General features: G+C 43.3%; 1 protein-coding gene across 5 annotated transcripts in view; it reads left to right on the forward strand.

Annotated features, from left to right (window-relative positions):
* Positions 1-18,789, forward strand: part of sorcs2 (sortilin-related VPS10 domain containing receptor 2) — a 284,563-nt gene that overhangs the window by 237,656 nt on the left and 28,118 nt on the right. For all 5 annotated transcript variants that reach the window (XM_030086674.1, XM_030086655.1, XM_030086664.1 and 2 more), the window contains exons 7-9: positions 543-661; positions 4,863-4,952; positions 14,955-15,134. In XM_030086674.1, coding sequence (XP_029942534.1) covers positions 543-661; positions 4,863-4,952; positions 14,955-15,134 — 389 coding nt within the window. The remainder of the gene's footprint in view (positions 1-542; positions 662-4,862; positions 4,953-14,954; positions 15,135-18,789) is intronic.

Here is an 18,789-nt window from a genome sequence, read left to right on the forward strand (position 1 = left end):
CCGGGATAATCCCTCCCGGCCGTCTGGAAGCTGGAATGGCTACCAGTCCACGAGGGGAAGATGTCAGATCATACCCAGTTTAGGAAAACGACGTCTCTATTTTTCTGGCCACCTTGTTATTCTTTTTTTTTTTCCTCTCATACGGTTTTTCCCATGGCCTCTGCAGCTTTTAGATTTTGTATTTTTCAAGTTTGCTGACTGGGTTTTTGCCTACATTTTTTGCTTAACACACTGATTTTGTGACAATCGAGAGAATGAATTTCTGACCCTTCCTAATCCCTTCCTCTCTCTCAAATACCAGTTAATCTGAAATACCAGTGAATCAAATCTGGAATCGATGAATAAGCAAATTATGAAAAACATTTAGTGCTCTGGAGAACTGTGATGCAGTGGAAACCGGTCCAAAAGACCCCTCACGGCTCAGACCTCAGGTTTAGAACCACTCCTCCACAGTGAAGAAGCTCATCACCGCTGCCATCTGGTTTGGTTTTCACTCGTTGACTGTCAGTAACTGCTGTTCTTCTTGTTTTGCGTCTCTGCAGGTTTCCTCTACGTCACCTGTCTGATCCAGAACTGCTCGGATAAAATGGTGACGGCTCAGTTCCTCGGAAAGATCGATCACAACTCGCTGCTGGTTCAGGACGACTACATTTTCGTGAAGGTAAACTTCTCCACGAGTCGGGGTGTCGACACAGTTAAGATGAAAACTGGCAATAAGCGATGCAGCTTTTCAAAGCCAGAGACAAGATCAAATTGAACAAACTCAGTTTGAAGTCTGAAGATCAATAACGCCCGGAAGTCTTGGTCCAGGAAAAATAAAAACAGAGTGAGACAGAGGTCACCCATGTTCATGATACCTTTACGGGGGATTAAATCTGATTCTTGAAGAGTATCTGACCGTTCAGTTCTGTGGCAGCGCTCAAATATAACTGTTTAATGTGGTCTTGGTCAAATGTGACCAACTGGTAAATGAAAGGAGCTTTACATCAGTTGAGAAATGTGCTTGTTCTCCAGCTGATCATCAAAATGACGATCCCAACAGACCGGGGCAACAGACTGTACTCAGTGAAAAAACTAGAGAAAACCTCTCTAGAGAGGTCCCAAGATACTGACAACTTCATCCACACTCCTGATAAACAGTCTATATGCAGTCCGAAACTAAGAAAACTAAAGCCTAAACCAGTCTTAACTTCATCCAATTTCCAGAAAACATCTCCAAACCCAGTGGAAAGTGCAGGAATGAAAAAAAACAAAAACAAGCAGAACCAAACAAAAAACAACAATTTCCCCATTAAAACATTGGAAAACAAGACTACCAGAGGCCTAAAGTACTTATAGTCAGTATTGAAATTTCCAGAAAATCAATTTAAAATCAGTCCAAACTCCAGAAAACTAACATAAACCTTGTTAAATGAAGAAAATTAGTTTAAACCCAGTCCCAGAGTTGGGAAGCAAGGTGTGTTAACACTGAGGCTTCCCAGTTAGTCTGTATGGAAGCAAACGCAGGACTGAGTTTGGAACACGCTCAGTATTCATTTACTGGGAGCTGCAGAAGAAACGACACATACAGGGCAACTTTTTCCTAAATCTGCTGTTCTCTGTGCTTTTCCTCCACCCTACAGCCACTGACCAGCTCTTTCTAGCACTCTGGGAATTAATACACACCTTCTTTTGTCCTAGTTGTGGGTTCTTTATCAGTATGAAGGTTCAATCCAGCTGTTCTGGGATGACATGAAGATGTGGATCAAAGTTTAGTGGAACCTGCTGCTCCCAGTGGGAACTTAACGACCCGATTACACAAAGTTTTCAAGTGAAAATGCAACATTTTCATTGTGTTATGATGTTTTGTGTCAGTTTTCTTCAGGAAAATTCAAGGTGTTCATAGTTTTTTTTTTGTATAAACTGCATATGTGTGAATTTTTTCAGCAGCAGTTTCAATTATAAAGATCATATTGTTCCTTCTCTGACCTCTGACCTGATGGGTTTGACTACCGAGCTGCTGATGGTTTTCAGTCGTTCTCCAGTTGCCTTTCATCATTTCCTCAACGCGTTTCCTCATTGCACTGCAGTGTGAAGCCAAGCCGTCGCGTCTGTCTCTCTTCTCAACAGTGTTGAAACACATACAGCCAATTACTCAATTAACAGTCAGATTGCACCTTCAAACCATCGTTCTCAAAGCCCCCCCCCCTCCCCCCTCCGTCCTTTTTTATCCCTCGACAGTTGTGCCAGTCTTGTATCTGCCAGTGTATCTGCTCGGTTGTGACTGTGTTTATGTTCACCGCTGAGGCTGCAGCTTTCTGTCCCTTTCTCTTTTTTTTATTTTTATTTATTTTTTTTTTTTGTGTGATAAACTCCCGCCGCCCAGATAACACGCAGCAACTGTCTGCTCGGAAATGGAAAAAGAATTACAATTCGGGACAGTGTGCGGAATTAATCTGGCCTTGTCTATAATTGACTCGCGGTGCCGTACAGTTCTGAACGCTCGGCCGCGGCCGGCAGCTGAATCTCATTTGCATGCGATAACAGGAGAATATACACGAGCTGCTAAAGCACAGCACAATCACTGTGGCAGGAAGACTGCAGGAAAAACCGGCCGCCGTTTGGACATGTTTACGTTCGTCTGCGCATGTTTATAAGCCTCGAGATGCGCGAAGAATTAAAACCTCATTAAGTAACAGTGGGCCGGTCCATTAACCTTTAGGGATTATCCTCACAGTGTTCCCAGTTGGACTCACTCATGTCACATTTATGGAGCAATTTGTGGAGAAGGAGCAGGAGCTCAGCTGTCCACAGGGGAACATTTCCCAACGCGAAACATGTCAAATGTTTAGAATGTAATCAGGAAACTTTAGAGAACTGTTGGTTTTTGCTATTTTTATGCTTCTTCACCAACAAACAGAGACCTGAAGACAAAACTCAAGGTTATATAAGTTATATATCAGTCTGCTGGAGTGTTCTCTGATTGATAAAAGGCACAAACCGTCCAGATTTCATGGAACTGCAGCTCAAATTGTAAATATTTAATTCAATACCAGCATAAACCTATGAAATCTCTTCTCCACCTGGACAATTTTGAAATACAGAATTTTTGTATTAAAATGTAGTATAGAATAGTGTATAAAAAGTATAAAAGTGTATAAAATAGTATCGAAAAATGTGGTATTATGAGTACAATATGACTTCTGATCATAGAGGAAACTTTTTATTAAATCCTGCTGTTGTATTTGTGCTTTCTACTTTGAAATAACTGTCATGACACCAGATATCAAATATTGTCAAAATATGATCTATTTCGAGTTGTAGTAGGACTTCCTCTCAAAAAAAAAATGACAATTGACTGAAAAGAAGATATCCTGAACTTAGACAATAGTCGAGCTGGTCCCGTTTAACAGTTCAGGTTAAACAACTGAAGAAGATAAAAGTTTTAATGGTTTAATTGCTTTGAAATTAAAAACGTACCTTTATTTTAGATCTGTGATGACTCAGTGACGTGGACACACTGCAGAAGGGGAATGAAACACTCAAAGGTTCTTACTGGAATGCCTGAGGAGTGAAAAACATCAAACATCTCCCCGTAAAGATGCTTTCAGAGGTTTGGCGTCAGCGCACAGCGCAGGTCCTGGAGGTGCTGATCTGATGTAAAGGCAGAGTGGAATAATGTCGACTCAGAGCTGAGGAAGCAGAACCTTAACCCCGCCGCACAAAGCCCTGCGCTCACCCGGCTTCGCCAGCCGCCGCTCACAAAGGGAAACCTTTTGAAAACACGGTTGATGGTTATTCCTCCGGGGGATCCTGGTTTCTTCAGAATGGCTTTCGTTGTTTCATCAGCTTTTCATCACTGTTCAGCAAAAGAGGCTGCGCTCGTCCGCCGCCGTCACTCACCGGCGATGGTCGTAATCACGGCTCAGTCTGAACTCCGCCGCTCTCTGATGTCCTGGAAGGAGGAGAGAGGAGGGAAGACACCCGACGGAAGCTCTTCCCCCTCAAAGCTCAAAATAGAAGCGCTGAATACAAAGTTCTCCGTCAAGCCGTTCAGAAAGCCTTGGCTGTGTTCACCTGCGCGCTGACAGCGAGTGTTTGAAGGAGTGCGCCGCCTTCTGAGCCCGTCACCCGGGATCCGACTCGCTCTTCTCCTGTTAGAGTCGCTGTCAGTCACCGGAGCCGTCATTCCACCCAGCATCCTCGGCTGTTTGGGTATTTCGGTTCGGCGCCCAGCGGGTGGGCGTCCGGGTTCAACTGAACATCGGTAGATTTTGATGATCTTGTCTGTCTAGACAAAAGAAAACAGAACTACAACACTGTAGAAAACAGAAAACAGAAAGAAGGCCTCGAAAAACAGATGCTTCAGTAGGTGTTTTTTTTTTTAGAGAAATGACAAAATGCACAGTGGGTGAGGAGGAGGAGGATGAGGATTTACTCTGTTCTCCAGACATCTTGGAGGATTCACACTTGATGAAATCTCTCCACCTCCTCCTGTAAACCAGACTGGCTCCACCCTTTCCAGACAGACGCTACATGGGTTCCACTTCCAGGACAGTCTGTTCTCTAAACTACAGCCAGTTATCGCTCTGAGTTTGGGATTGATGTTGCACAAGAAGCTGGAAGTCTATCAGCACCTTTACCCAGACCAGCCCAAAGGTTTTACAACAGTATGCTTTACTTTTTTCTCCCGAAAGTGATCTAAATGTTTTTTATTTCTGACTTCAGCAGTCTCTTATTGCTACCAACACGTAATGTTCTCTGTTGTTAATGTATTCACCATGTTTTTCCTTCTATGCTGACAGTTTTAAAGTGTTTGATCTAAAGCTGGAAATATCCAGACTGGAATGTTCCTAACGTGGTTCCTTGTCTTCATTTCCCAGGTTACCACAGGAAATCGCGCCAAGCATTACGTGTCGTACCGCCGCAACGAATTCGTCCAGATGAAGTTTCCCAAGTACGCCTTGCCAAAGGTAAACAACAACAAACAGAAGGCGCTTCCTTCCTGATGCTGCTTCATTTTCAGCATCATGTGTCATGTTCACATTCGGAATGCTTGGTTTGAATCAACTGTAGTTACCAACGGCGTTCCTCAGGGATCATCACTGGTGACACTTGATGTCAAGAAAAACTCGCCATTGTTGATTTTTGCTTCAGAAAGGTTTTGTTTTTACATAGCAAACGTTCTGAAAATGACCAAATCTGCCTTCTGGAGATGTGCTTTCTTTTGACAAGTAATGCCCGATGAGTTCACAATTGTCGTTCTCCGGTAATTTCCTTTTTCTGTTCATCTGACCTTCTTTACTGTCAGACCCTCACTTTCAATCCATGATTACAACGTGATAAAGGAAATCAAAGGGAAGGAAAGAAGGGAAGAGAGAAACACTTCTTGATGGTATTCCAAGCCGAGTTGGGGATCAGCTCTTAATTTGGATCGAGACTATCTGGCAGATCAAACATCACAGCAGAATTCAGCTGATAGCAGTGGATTAGCTGCACTTGGATCCTAATACTTGAATAAAGGCTTGATGGTCTATTTAGTAAAAGATTCAATATGTTGAAAAGTGCAGGACTTCAAAACACTGTAGGAGTTAATGACCTCTGTTTTCACGTGGAGACACGGTGGCGTCCGGGGCCAGTGTTTACCCAGTGACCCTAATTAACCTCCATATCGACTCTGACACTCCTCCCGCTGCACGGCCTGACTCTAATTGTTCTTATCTATGGCTAAAAGAGACTGTTTTCTGGCTTTCTGCTTGAAACAACTCGATAAATAAGTCGTGACAACTTCAAGGACTGAAGTGGATGGAATGTCATTTCAACTGGGCTGACCTACCTTTAATGAGGTTTTAATCTCACAGGACTCTGACAAGTGCAAAAGCTTGCATTTTTTACCTATCGTATCAGCCTGAAGACCTGAAACAAGAAGAGAGTAAGTAAATAAAGTAAATAAAATGAGACATAGAGGAACAATCTTCAAATGGTGTTTAAATTGGTCAAAAATGACAGAGTCACTGTTAAAAAGCCGACACATTTAAGTCTTCTGCCACAATTCTCCACTTCCTACTGTGGTGTAAAGTGTCAAGTAAGGTACCTCAACCCAAATTAGTCCCCGGCGTCGGCCCGATACACGATCGCTCCCATTAAATATTCAGCGGCGAGCATCGATCGTGCAGCATCACATGTCACCGGCATCGGCTAAGAGGATAAATGAGCTCCGCTCAGACGTGAGGCAGGGGGCGGCCTCTCCGGCAGGGCTAGCCAAAGCGCTATCGAACGCGCAACCCCGAGGGGAGGCGGCTCATGTATTCTTCAAGTCTTACAGTAAGAAAAAAACAGGAACCTTTAAGACGGTGTGTCAGAGGAAGACTTTACTCACACACACATCCTCCGGCTGACTTTCGTTCACCGTTTTGGGTAATAGATTCACAACTTCACACACAGTACTGGACAGACCTGAAGCTGAGAACCACACACACATACACACACACACACACACACACACACACACACACACACACAAACACACACACACAAACACAGGGATACCTGGTCTGCTTCTTACAAGAAGAGGGAACAACTTGATTACGAGCAATAGTGGGAGAATCGGTTTAAATGCAGGCATTCATGTGTGTGCGTGTGTCCTTGTGTAAGTCTGTCCCAGTTGGACCGCCCCCCTCCCCCCCCCTCGTCTCCCTGCACTCTACATGTGTCCTCTTACTTGGGTGAGCAGATAGGTCACACTCTGTGAAGCTTTTAGTTTGAGCGACAGGGGCTGGGCCGTCAGGGGACGAGACACGGAGACGGAAAAGAGCGAAGGAAGGGTGCGGAGAAAGTGTGTGTGTTAGTGTGTGTGTGTGTGTGGGAGCAGAAGGGGGGGGAGTGTTTCCATGTTGTGCTTCTTTTTTTTCCCCCACACTGTGAATAATTTAAAGGCTGCAGGATGAAAAATGCAGCGGCCATCAGAGAGAGCGGTTTGGCTCCGTCCGCCGAGGCCTGACCCGAGTTATGGATTAGCCACACAAACACACACACATGCAATCACACCTACATGCGGCCTGCTGGGCTGTGAAATCACAGGTAATAATTGTCCCTCTCTGCTCCGCTTCCCCTTCTTTTTTTAACTGTCTGGCACTCTGGATGTAATCACCTTTTTACTGTGCTCCTCAAGCAGGTGAGATTATTGAACCAAAATGTTCAGGCATCTCCAGCCGACCAGCGCCGCCTGTGAGAGGACAGCTGAAGGGCGCCGCATGGAGCCGTCCAAGAACTGACAGGGAATTAGCATTTTACACTCATTTTCATTGAAAAGTTTATAAAAACATTCCAAAAGATCAGCAATGCTGCCACATCCACTTCAAAATAAAATACAAAACATTTCCAGTTTGCAGAATTTGGAAAATGCCTCCAATGATCTGCTGGGAAATGATAAAAACAGTTTCACAACATGTCGTGAATGACTTTGTGATGTGAAGATATGCAAACTAATCAACTAATCCGCCTAACGGTCCAGTCATGTAATACCGCTCTGTAACACAAGGTGGTGTCGTGAGTCACTCGGGGGTTAAAAGAGGAAGACGTGCGTCTTCTGACTGGAGTGGAGAAATGGTTTAACCCAGTGGTTCTCAATGTTTTTCTGTTACGCCCCCCCTAGCAAGAAGAGACAATTGCCCCCCCCCCCCCCCCCCCCCCCCCCCCCCCCCCCCCCCCCGCCGTAACTATAAATAATAGCATATTTGTCTTTAAAATTTTTATAGGTACTCTTCTGCATAACATCCTTGTTAACATGAAAGGTGCATTGAGGAGTTTGCACGTTTTATGCGAAACAGCGCCCCCTGCAGGCCTTGGGCGTAATGCAGCTTAGTGAAAAACTCGTCCCTGTGGCTCGCGTGCACGGAAGAGGGGAACTCCGTCCTCGCTCATTTAGAAGCGCTCAAGTAAGATTTAAGTTTCTTCTACCTGGTGGAGTCTGTGTGGAGCTGTGGCAGTGCTAGAAGCCAGTCTGTTCTTACTTTCTGGAAGATCCTGTTCAGTTGTTGCTCACTGAGCATCTGGCGGAGTAATCGCGGACAAAAGGAAACTTAACAAGACGGAGCGTGCATTATGTCATTCCTTTCAAATTCTCCCCCAAAAAATTCTGGTGCCGGACCTGCTCTGCAACTTTCAAGTGACAGTTTAGCGCTGTTAGTGGCACTTGTAATGAATATGTCAGGGCACATTGTACACATCATTAAAAATGTGTAACATATTTATGGTGGAAAATAAGTGTTTTTAAGGTTGTAAAACTCCTTAATGCACCTTTAAAGAAAACAGAAAAGAAAGAGATATAGTTCAACTTACAAGAGTGACTTTATTAACGTTGTTTATTAGTCTGTAAAAGAATAGATTTTAAGAGCATCAATTTGCCTGAAATTAAAAAAAATAATAATATCCTTGTTTAAACTGTAAACATTTTTGACAGACTTATTGCACCATTTGCTGCTGGAAAATAAAATTAAACAAAATAAATAATAAAAAAATTCAAATTCACTTCAGCAACATTAACTCAGGAGCACAATATATAAAACACTTTAACTTACAAAAAAAAAAAAAAAAAAAAAACGAATAAAACAATTTGTGCTGATTTTTTCCCCCCTTTTTTAATCAAAATGAGGAAGCCAGGGGATTAATGGCTACAATGAGCACGTTCTGCAGTGCACAGCTTCTCAAAGCCAGGTTTGGCTTCACAAAGGTAAGATGTTGCAAAAGGAAGCTTAATGCCCACAGACCTCTGCCCTGAGAGTGGATCCTGCCTCTCTACACTCAGAATTCTCTTTTCACTCACTATCTTCGTCTCTCTCCGCCTTTCTTTTCATCCCTGTTAAAAATGTCTTCATGTTGTCTCAGGGTTTGTTTACCGCGCTTCACATCGCAGCTCGTTGCAAAAAAAAAAACCTACACCGTAGAGCTGCGCACTCTGACAATGAGAGCACCACTGCCAACTACTGGAGTGGATGTGCATTTACACTTTATTTTAGTCCGGCGGGAAAAAAAGCATGTTCCCCACGGTCACACCGGGCATCGCACTGCGCCGCCCCCCCCCCCCCCCCCCCCCCCCCCCCCCCCCCCCCCCCCCCAGGGGGGCGCGCTCCACAGTTTGAGAACCACTGGTTTAAAACTAAGGTTTTTTTTAGATTTCCTCAACAAGCTTTATACAAATATAATGAAAAACTAACGGAAGCAACTTCATAACATGAAGATATACGTCTTTCAATAAACAGAAACTCCAAATGAATGAACTCAAGGAGACTTTTGCAAAATTTCAAGATGAGAACTTTGCAAAAAAAAAAAAAAAAACTTATGGAGGCATAGAACTACCACAGTGAAGAAATATTTCTCTGAGCTTTATCTCATTATAACAAGATGATTTTATGATTGTAATTCACAGATTTGGACTTCCAGCATCCGTAAGTCTTTAACGAAACATCAAGCGAACCGTTTATGACAAAACTAAGACAAACTATAAAAACACTGATAAAAGTAGGATGCATCTACTTAATCACTGCAGTAGCAGGACTTCTGATTAGAACGGGCACAAAATACCCTCGTCTGGCTTCTGATTCATTTCAAATAGTATGTATGGATCACCAATCACTGATCAAGCCATTCTTTGGGATTACTGTTACACTTCATCAGGAGGGTAAAGCTAACCTCCCTAAGATCTAATCCCAGGTCCATAATAATCCATCGTAATGGGTAACATCTAGAGTTCAATATGACTGAAATTAAATATAACTATGATTATCTTCCCAAATACAGACTTTCAGAACCTAAGTGTAATGGAGATGGACTAATATCATGAAAGGACAAAGAGTTGCACATTATTTCTCTAATTTCCAGAGAAGTATCTCACCTTTTTTAACCTCAGGACCCATAAAGCACTCAGCAGTGAAATTATATCATCAAACGTGTTCAGCCATAATTGGAACGGTGTCTGTGGCTGTAATAATACATCAAATTACGGTTTTTATGAAGACCCAATGAGGAGTGTGGGCAAAACTTTAAAAAAAGCATTGAATTCATGAGATAACACTCAGAGGAGAGTGTGTGAGCCGTGACAGCTGATTTCTGACGGAGGCAGACTTTTGGTCTTACCTCGAAGAGGTATGTTTAAAAGAAATCAGCTGCTGCCTGAATCGTCTGAAGTGTGTATCAAAACCCTCTCTGCTGAATTCGATGGTGTCCGAGGGGCATGATGGGGATTTTAATGTGATTAATGGGACGTGTGAAAGGGAATGAGCGGGATGCTGCTGAGGAGGGGGGCGAGCAGCGCTCTGAGGCCGCCATCATGTCACCGCGGATCGCCGGGGGTAATCTGGCATCTCATGTTGTCCAATTTTTTTAATGGAATTAGCTAAATAAATGTTCCTTGCGCCGTTCGGACCGAGCCCGGGCCACGTAGCTGGAGGAAAGCGGTGCTGGTGGAGTCTGATCTTTTAAAAAAAAAAAAAAAGAGGCGCAGAATGATCCTCGGCGAGCCTCCAGCAGGAATAAGAGGAAGAGCATTAATAAGGAACTCTCTTAAATCTGCCTCTGATGTCAAGCATGTGTTTCACACTCCGTACGTGACTTGAAGCTCGAGTGTGTGACGCTGCCGTACGAAGGAATTCAGTGGGAGACGGAGCGGTTTTTTTTTGCGAGGCCGGGCAGATGCACAGCTGGAGCTGAGGCTCAAGTCCCAACGACGAACGACTCCCAGGACTGGATTGATTTGTTAGCGGTTTGATAGCATTACTGAGGAGTCCGGGCCAAACAGATGGTGCAATTCCCACGGTACGATAAAATATAGATCATGATTCTTGTTGAGTTTGGACCCGGATAGGAGGAAGCCTTTGTATACTGAACAAATCCGACTGTTGGCAACTTAAACAACTTTTTGTCTGCTGGCATGGTGTCTTTTTATAAATGCGAGACCTTTCTTGCTCTACCTCAACCTGTTAGTTGGCTCAGAAGACCATCCTAACATACTTAGGTAATAATATATTAATGCTGACGAGTCCTGATTGAATCTCAGAATCTTCCTAGAAGTGAATAGTCTTCATTCTTCACTGTACGTTTCACTTAAAAACAGAGAGAGATCATGTTAAGGGTTGTTGGAAATTGGAGATACTCAGATTGGAACATAGGGAAATCTTTATTAGAGATTTGATCAAGAAGATTTGTGGAAAAGAAAACAATGGACACGATGGATTGCAGACTAACTGGACATACACAGAGGGAAATGAGGCTCAGCTGACAATCAGGGGTAAATATGGAAGTCAAGCTATCACGAAGGAAGAAAGAACTGGACATGCACAAAAAACAAAAGAAAAAAACACTGAAAGTTGCAGTGAACGACAATAACTAGATCATTACAATGGTAACAGAAAGTCATGATACAGTCAATGTTTGCGATAGTTTAGCTTTCAAATCAGTGAGGCCGAGTTTCTCAACATTGTTTTAAAGTGAATACACAAGATTTATGTTGCTTTTTGAGTGTTTGTTCACATAAACTCAACCTGGCAGCAATCCAACCTGGCCGTCTTTCCACATGATTGTCTGTGTTCTCCCAGTGTTGTTTTTAGTGTATTGTTCTCGACAAGCATAACATTACAACAACAGACAACAGCACCCACTAGTGGTAAGATGTAAGCTATGTGGTTTTCAGCATTCCACTATATTGTCTTAATACAATGTATTTAAATCAACACACGCCGATCGTCCTTCCTTCCTGACTCCAGCAGGTGTGGTTGACCTACAGATTGTGATTAACGGAAATGTTCAATCTGAATAATTCAGTTGTCTTTGTTTCATTGTTATGCTGGAAGTACAGCACCAAATGATGACATCTGTTTCCTTCAGCTCCTCTGAATAACTCTCAGGCAATTTCCATCTCATTCAGAAAGCTGCCGTGAACCACTGACAGCAGTCGGCAGGTTTCTGCGCTGACTTTGAGCCTGACAGGGAACAGAGTTTAAGATACTGCTGCCAGTCTATAAATCTCTCAGTGCCTTCAAACCAAAATAAATCTGACTGCCTCCACCCCAGATCAAGTTTCCCTTTTTTCTTTTTTTTTTTCTTCAGGAAATCAGAAGAAGAGCAGCACTTCTCTTAACGCTAAGAAGCAGGTTTTAACAGGAACAAGCTGCTGACATGAGACCCTCACAGAACCCTGACGTTCAGCAGGTCCTTCTGAACTATTCCCAATTCTTTCAGTCTGCTTTTGAAAGATTTCATAATTTTGCAGATGATACGATTATATATGGTGTTGATTGTAGAGTTCCAAAAAGCACTTCGAAATGTCCTTGTGGAGGAAATGTGCTCCACAAACAACTGCCTGAGCTGCAGAAATCACACTTCAAGATGACGAACACGCTGCAGAGAACAGCTAAAGATGGGAAGTACTGCCAGTGGGTAAAAGAAGAAAGAGCTGAAAAGTAAAGTAAAGTAAAGTAACATGTCACAGAATGTGGTCATTGCAGAAACGGATTCATTTTTTGACACTGTCCATATGAATGTCCGTTGTTTAGGGGTCTGACTCTCTTTGTGGCGCATTAGGTGAAGCAGATTATCATCCATTACTGTGGTATGCCGTTGAATCTCACCTTTTCCACATGTTCAGGAAAGACACTGGACCCTTACACTACCCCTGAAGTTTTCATGAATAAGCTCGATCATGTAAAGTGAGGGATTCTCTCTGGAAGTGAGGTCCAGTCACCAATACGGTCCACTGGCGTGTTGACGTGACCTGTTTTTTTCAGTTGTATTGATCTCTGAAGAGGGCGGACGTGTTTTTTTTTTTTTTTTTTTGGCAGCTCATGAAGTCGGTGCTGGAATCTTGTCAGAGACAAAGTTCCACACTACATAAATCACCGAGGACATCAGAGATAGATGATAAACTGTGAGGATGAACAAGGACGAGTTGATTAATGGCCGGCCTGATGCCTTTAGGTGAAAGATTGCAGCTCGTTTCAGCGACTGCAGTGTCTTTCTCCTGAGCTGGAGTGTATACTTCACAGATGACTGACCACATCCCAGATCTTCATTGTCTTGTGATTTGTTTCTGCTCTTCTTAGGGTAGTTACGATGCCTCCTCCATCCAGACTCTTTCCATTTGAGAGGAAATTGAGCTCCAGCTTCAGCACCCTCTCATTATTCCCCTCGTTTTTTTTCTTCTTCTTTCTTTTCTCGTTTCTGTTGCTCCGTGCTGAGTTCAGGTCAGGTAAAGGTTGAAAAGGCATGTGCAGCTCCCAGAAGTCTTGTCTCTAGGGCGACTCTGGCCCCGGTGGCCTCGTCAAAGATGGATGGCGGAGTGTTTTTCACTTCTTTCCTCCAGAGGACACTCAGTGATGCAGCACTAATAAGTGGGAGCCCGGTAGAGATGGCCTGCCTGCTATTTGGTGTCAGGACTTGAGCCTGGGAGTAAAGGAGAGTGCCCTCCCAGCCAAACAGGTGGCATTTTCACAACAGGCACAGCCGCTCATGCCAGACGATGAGATTTCCTTTTTCCTGTGACCGTTCGTCTTCCCCCTTGCCCTTATCATGCTACATTTAGCTGGTGAAATCCAACAGCGTTACACAAATGCCACTGATTTCAGCAACGGATCAGAGAATGCACACAACCTGGGCGTCCAGTTTTGGCTTTTACCTTTTGTTTTGTTTTTTTTGCAAGCAAGCTATTATTAGCAGGTTATACCAAGTTTTTAGAATCAAGCCTTGAATCTGAACAAGCAGATTATCACTCTCTGTCCTGGAAAGACACAAAGGACCCCGTAGAGCCAGTTAAATGAGTCCGCTCGGCCTTACAGAGGGTTCACCGTCACACGTGCTTTTGTCTCTCGCCAAGTAGTCATCCTTAGTTGAACGCCAGGCCCTCTAATACATCTTATTATATTCCAAATAAAGCAGAACAATGTTGTTATACTCTTTGGGACACATAGAAAAGTTGAATAATACGCAGCTTTATTTTTCTATTTGATTCACTTGAACAGGTTTATTATTGTTTTGACTATATTTACTCGAAAACTAAATGAATGCATCTTGATATCGACACCTTGACCTTTGTATGGCTCCCATGCAGATCCTCTTTCCTGCATCGTTTTCAGTGCTGTTTCAACTTTTATTCAACAAAACTGCTAAACCATTGTCATTGAGACGTGTAAACAGGGCGCTAGTTCTGCAGCATTCAAAAGGAGCAGCTGTAGTTTCAAACGCTTCTCGGCTGTAACTGGCGCGGCGCACTGGAACAACACCGACCGCAGGATCCTTCAGGATCAGTCCTTATTAGGGATCTCAGGCTGATGAGTCAACAGGCTGCCTCAGTGTTATGCGCTCCAGTTTGTTCCTGTTTCTGTCATAATTCACCTCCTGGCAATTTGCTTAAAGCTGGCTGAGTGACTCAGTAACAGTGCATTTATGAATATGAAGATCGTTGCACAGCTTTCAATACTGCTATTACTTGGAAGTACGGCCATAAAGCCAAGGGTAATTGAGCTTGAGTGTTTTTTTTTTTCTTCCCCCTCCTGAGCGAGATGGGAAAGTGTCGATGATAAGACACACCTTCCTGCCCACGACTCCCCCACACCCTGATGGCTTTGTCTTCAAATGTTATGTTAATGTAATCACCAGCAGGGAAAAAGTGCTGAGTCGCTCCTTGTCCCGGCGTTACAGTCTCCGCTGAGTGATGAAACCATTTGCATTGGGAAGCTCAAGAGCTTTGACAAGTACACTCAACAAGTTTTCAGAGCTGCCAAACACAGGTTTTGGACGGGTAGCGTCTCTCGTCTTTCTTTCTGGCTCTTTGTTTCTCCGTGTTTGACAGATTCTGCTCCGACTCCCACACCGTCAAACCTCCATGAACCGCTGGTGTTGTTGTTGTTTCTATTGGTGATCGCATGCCTCTTCTCTCTGTGCTGACGATTCCCCGCTGTCCTCTGCTCCTTTATCTCCACCCTCAGGATGTTCAGATAGTGAGCACAGACGAGAGCCAGGTCTTCCTCGCCCTCCAGGAGTGGTACCAGTCAGACACGTATAACCTCTACCAGTCGGACCCCCAGGGCGTCTACTACTCCATCGTCCTGGAAAACGTTCGAAGCACCAAACAGCCGGAGGAGAACGTCCTCATCGACATCCTGGAGGTGAGTGGGGTTCAAGGGTTTGAAGGCATCGAGGCTTCACATATCATGTCGATCACTTTCTGTTCAGATGAGATTTTTAAAATACAATATATTGTTTCTTTCTTTGCTGCTATGGGTAAAATAGTTCAAATCTGAACCAGAACTATACGAAGCTGGGATTTCTTATATTCAGATAGTCTTTAATAAACTACTAAACTCAGTTAGCTCAAAGCTCTTCTGAGTGGATCGTGTGTTCAACCAAGTACTGTGCTGACACTACTTTTTTTGTTAATCCCATTTTATATAAATCCCATTTACAAAAAAAAACAAAAAAAAACAATGTGCTAAGTGGGCAGATTTTTTGGAGGACGTTTTGCCCTTATTGAAAATTCTTTGCATTTCATTCACATCTAGTAATGTTTGCTTAAGTGGTTTTTAAGTACATTGACCCTCTTGTGATTGGCCTTTTGCGTGACATTTTTGACTTGAACATTAAGTTTATTGTAGTGGTGGTTGATTGAAAAACAGTAATGCTACCTGAATAACACAAACAAATCAGCCCTCCAGACAGCGTGAATTTTCCTGTGTGCAGCGTTACACACAGTAGCATCAATCCAACCAACTCTTCGTCAGATTCCAGAAACCGGTTTGAGGCGGTTTGATCTTTGTGAGCTGGTGAGCGACGTCACTTTTTGATTCTTCGATGTCGGCTCTTCCTATCATTGTGAAGCAGAATTCACCAAGCGTTGGATTGTTCACCCACTAGTAGGGAACGTGAGCTGGGATTAGACCGTCGTGATGATGTGTTGTTGCAATAGTAATCCTGCTCCGAATCTGGATTATTCCATTAAAAGATGGTCTGCTGTGATCATGAAGGCACAGACATGATCAGCTCTGATCCTCTGGTGGATGGTGGAGATAAAACCTGCTCAGCTGATACTGAGAAAAAGAAAATCCCAGAACTAGAGATTCATCAGAACTTCAGCATTTTTCCAGTCGTCTGTAGTCCAGTTTTGTTGGTCATCGCTCTTATTATGTGTTACTTTCAGATCATGGGTGTGTTAAAATGGGTGGAGACTCCTTGTCCTCGAAGACCACAGTCAATGTTCCCTGCTTCAACACACCTGAGTTATGAAGATCGTAGAACGCCTGATAATAAATCATTACTATCAGGTGTATTGATTTGACGACGCATCAATACTCCATCATGCTAGTAGTTTGGGATCTAGGCCATATTCACACCGGGTAATCTTCATCTCCCAGAATCAGGTCCCTCACATATTTCCGAAATGCAGTAAAAATCCCGGGCTGGATGGTAATATAAGCCTCATGGGCAAGTCTTTTGCTCATCTCCATGTGAAAACCGCCCTAATGAGATGGTGGAACAGGCTCCAGCCGTACGCAGAAGTTTTCTCAGGTACTACATGAAACTTTGCTTCAGACCCAAAGGGAAAACAGGGTGTCCTGACCAAAGAAGAGCCAGGGAGGGAAAACTCATATAGTCATGCATATTTTAGCTTTTATTGTCACAAATCAAATCTGGTGGTGATGCAGATCGAAAACTCAGCCGTGGCTGCAGACTTCACACTCGTTATTCTATCTCAGACACCATCTTCTTCTTGCTGATGAACAAAAGATAGAAAAGAAGCTGAGACAAACATCTGTGGGAGTTCCTGCCATGTAAAGTTTTTGCTATCTCGTTGTGATTGAGGTGATTCTTGCAGTTTGCAATGTAGAAATTTTACCTTCAGAGTTTTTAGCTAAAAAAGAAAATATGAGCCTCATGTAATTTGTTTTTGAAGGAAAAGCTTTTTCCTTCTCATGCAGCTCAAGCCTGCAGTGAACACGATGATGGCTGCCATAAAATATAAACCTTATACCCTGCAACACTCATGTTCTGTTCTTTTTCATGATTTGAAAGGTGGTTAAGAAGCCAGACAGCCATTAGAAAAGGGGAAAAAGGTGAAATGTTGGTTACAACTCTTGCTTCACAGAATTTGGAAAATTTCAGTGTGGATTTTGGATGTTGTCTTCATGAGAGCTTGGATTTTTTCTGATTACTCCCACAGTCTAAAAGCATGCATTTGAGGGTGACTGGTGACTGTGGGTTGAAAAAAAGAAAGTGTGTTTAGACTTGTGTTGTCCCTGATGACCTTTCCAGGTTGTACTTCTGCCCGGAGTCAGTTGAGGTTTTCTCCAACTCCTGAGACAATAAGTTGACAAAAAACAGGATATGAGACAAATAGATTGAAGGGGAACATCAAGCATATTCCTAAAAATGCTATTTGAATTTAAAAACTGTCAAATTTCTGTTATGAAAATGATCAGAAAAGCGTTTCGAGTCCTGTAAGTCCAAACAATACAGCATTCTTTCTGCTCCACTGCTGATGGTGGTTTCATCTTCAACCTTATACTAATGATGAAAACTACTCGACGAGTAGCAGGTGTCTTTGTGTCTGAGCCTTGAAGGGTCACGTCTTGCACCTGCCTTCATTTCAGTCTGTTCATTCCAGCAGCTGCTGGCGTGTGGGTTAGAGCTGCAGATAGTATCGGAGGCACTGGGACAAACTGGCGATGGGGTGAAGAGTTTGAGGCAGAAGAGGCATCGGATGGAAAAAGAAATCATGAAAACATGAAAGGCTGCATTCCAAGGAGAATACAAGCCAGTCGGTGTACTTTGATTCAAACAGTTACCTTCTTTTCATTCCATAAACATCAATGATACATAATAGATAGCAGAGGGAGGCGGGCCGGTCTCCGAGTGAGGGCATGTCTGACACGATGTCTGGGTCTGCTTTAAACGTCCGTCTGCGCTTCATCGTCGTCGTCGGGTTGTTTAATGTTTCACCTTCAAAGCCTTGCAGTGGGCGAGCACCATCGCAGGCCGCAGAAAGCATGCAGTATGTATTGATTTCAGGGAATTAAACTTTTACAGCCCCACACTTTCTGTGTCAGGGCTTCCCTTTCAGATTCCAAAAACCGTCCGGAAAATCAGACAGAAGAATAAGAGGAGTCTTTATCGCCGTTGTTAAGAACAAGGAGGATGTGAATGCCGTCCATGCATGTGCCACATTAGAAATTACAATATAGGAGGCAGAAAACTTAAAAGAGAAATGAAGTGTTTAAAAAAAACCTGCAGTCCTTCCTCCTACTGCGTTCTCCCGCTCATGTTTCAGCCTCTGGTCACAGCGTTTGATCAGGACTGTAACTGTAGCTCTGTAACTCAAGGAAAGGTTGCCTGCAGGTTGCAGCAGATTTATTAAAACGCACCTTAACCCTTGATTGGGCAAGCGATCCTATTTCCTGACGTCCTGATTTCATTCCAAAACAACAAAGGCAGTCGAAGAAGACGTGAGAAAGTAGTTATGCAACATGTTCAGATATGGACTGCCTGGGTGGAATACTCAGTATTTCAATTTCAGTTTTGTTTTTGGAGTGCCAGATACAACACAGACATTTCAAGGCACTTTTGCCCAACAATTCCACAAGAGCAAGCACAGACTGTGGAAATGAAAAAAAAAATAAATAAAAAACACCATTAACACTAAGAAACCAGGAGAACCTGACTCAGAGGTGGAGATTTCTGCTTTTCCGGGTGGGGTTCGGGGGATGAACGGAGAGAAAAATTTAAAGAACAGATAGAGAGATTGTGGTTCAGGTAGGGAAAATAAGCAAA

Source organism: Salarias fasciatus, chromosome 3 (genome assembly GCF_902148845.1).
Source record: "Salarias fasciatus chromosome 3, fSalaFa1.1, whole genome shotgun sequence".
Lineage (NCBI taxonomy): Eukaryota > Metazoa > Chordata > Actinopteri > Blenniiformes > Blenniidae > Salarias > Salarias fasciatus.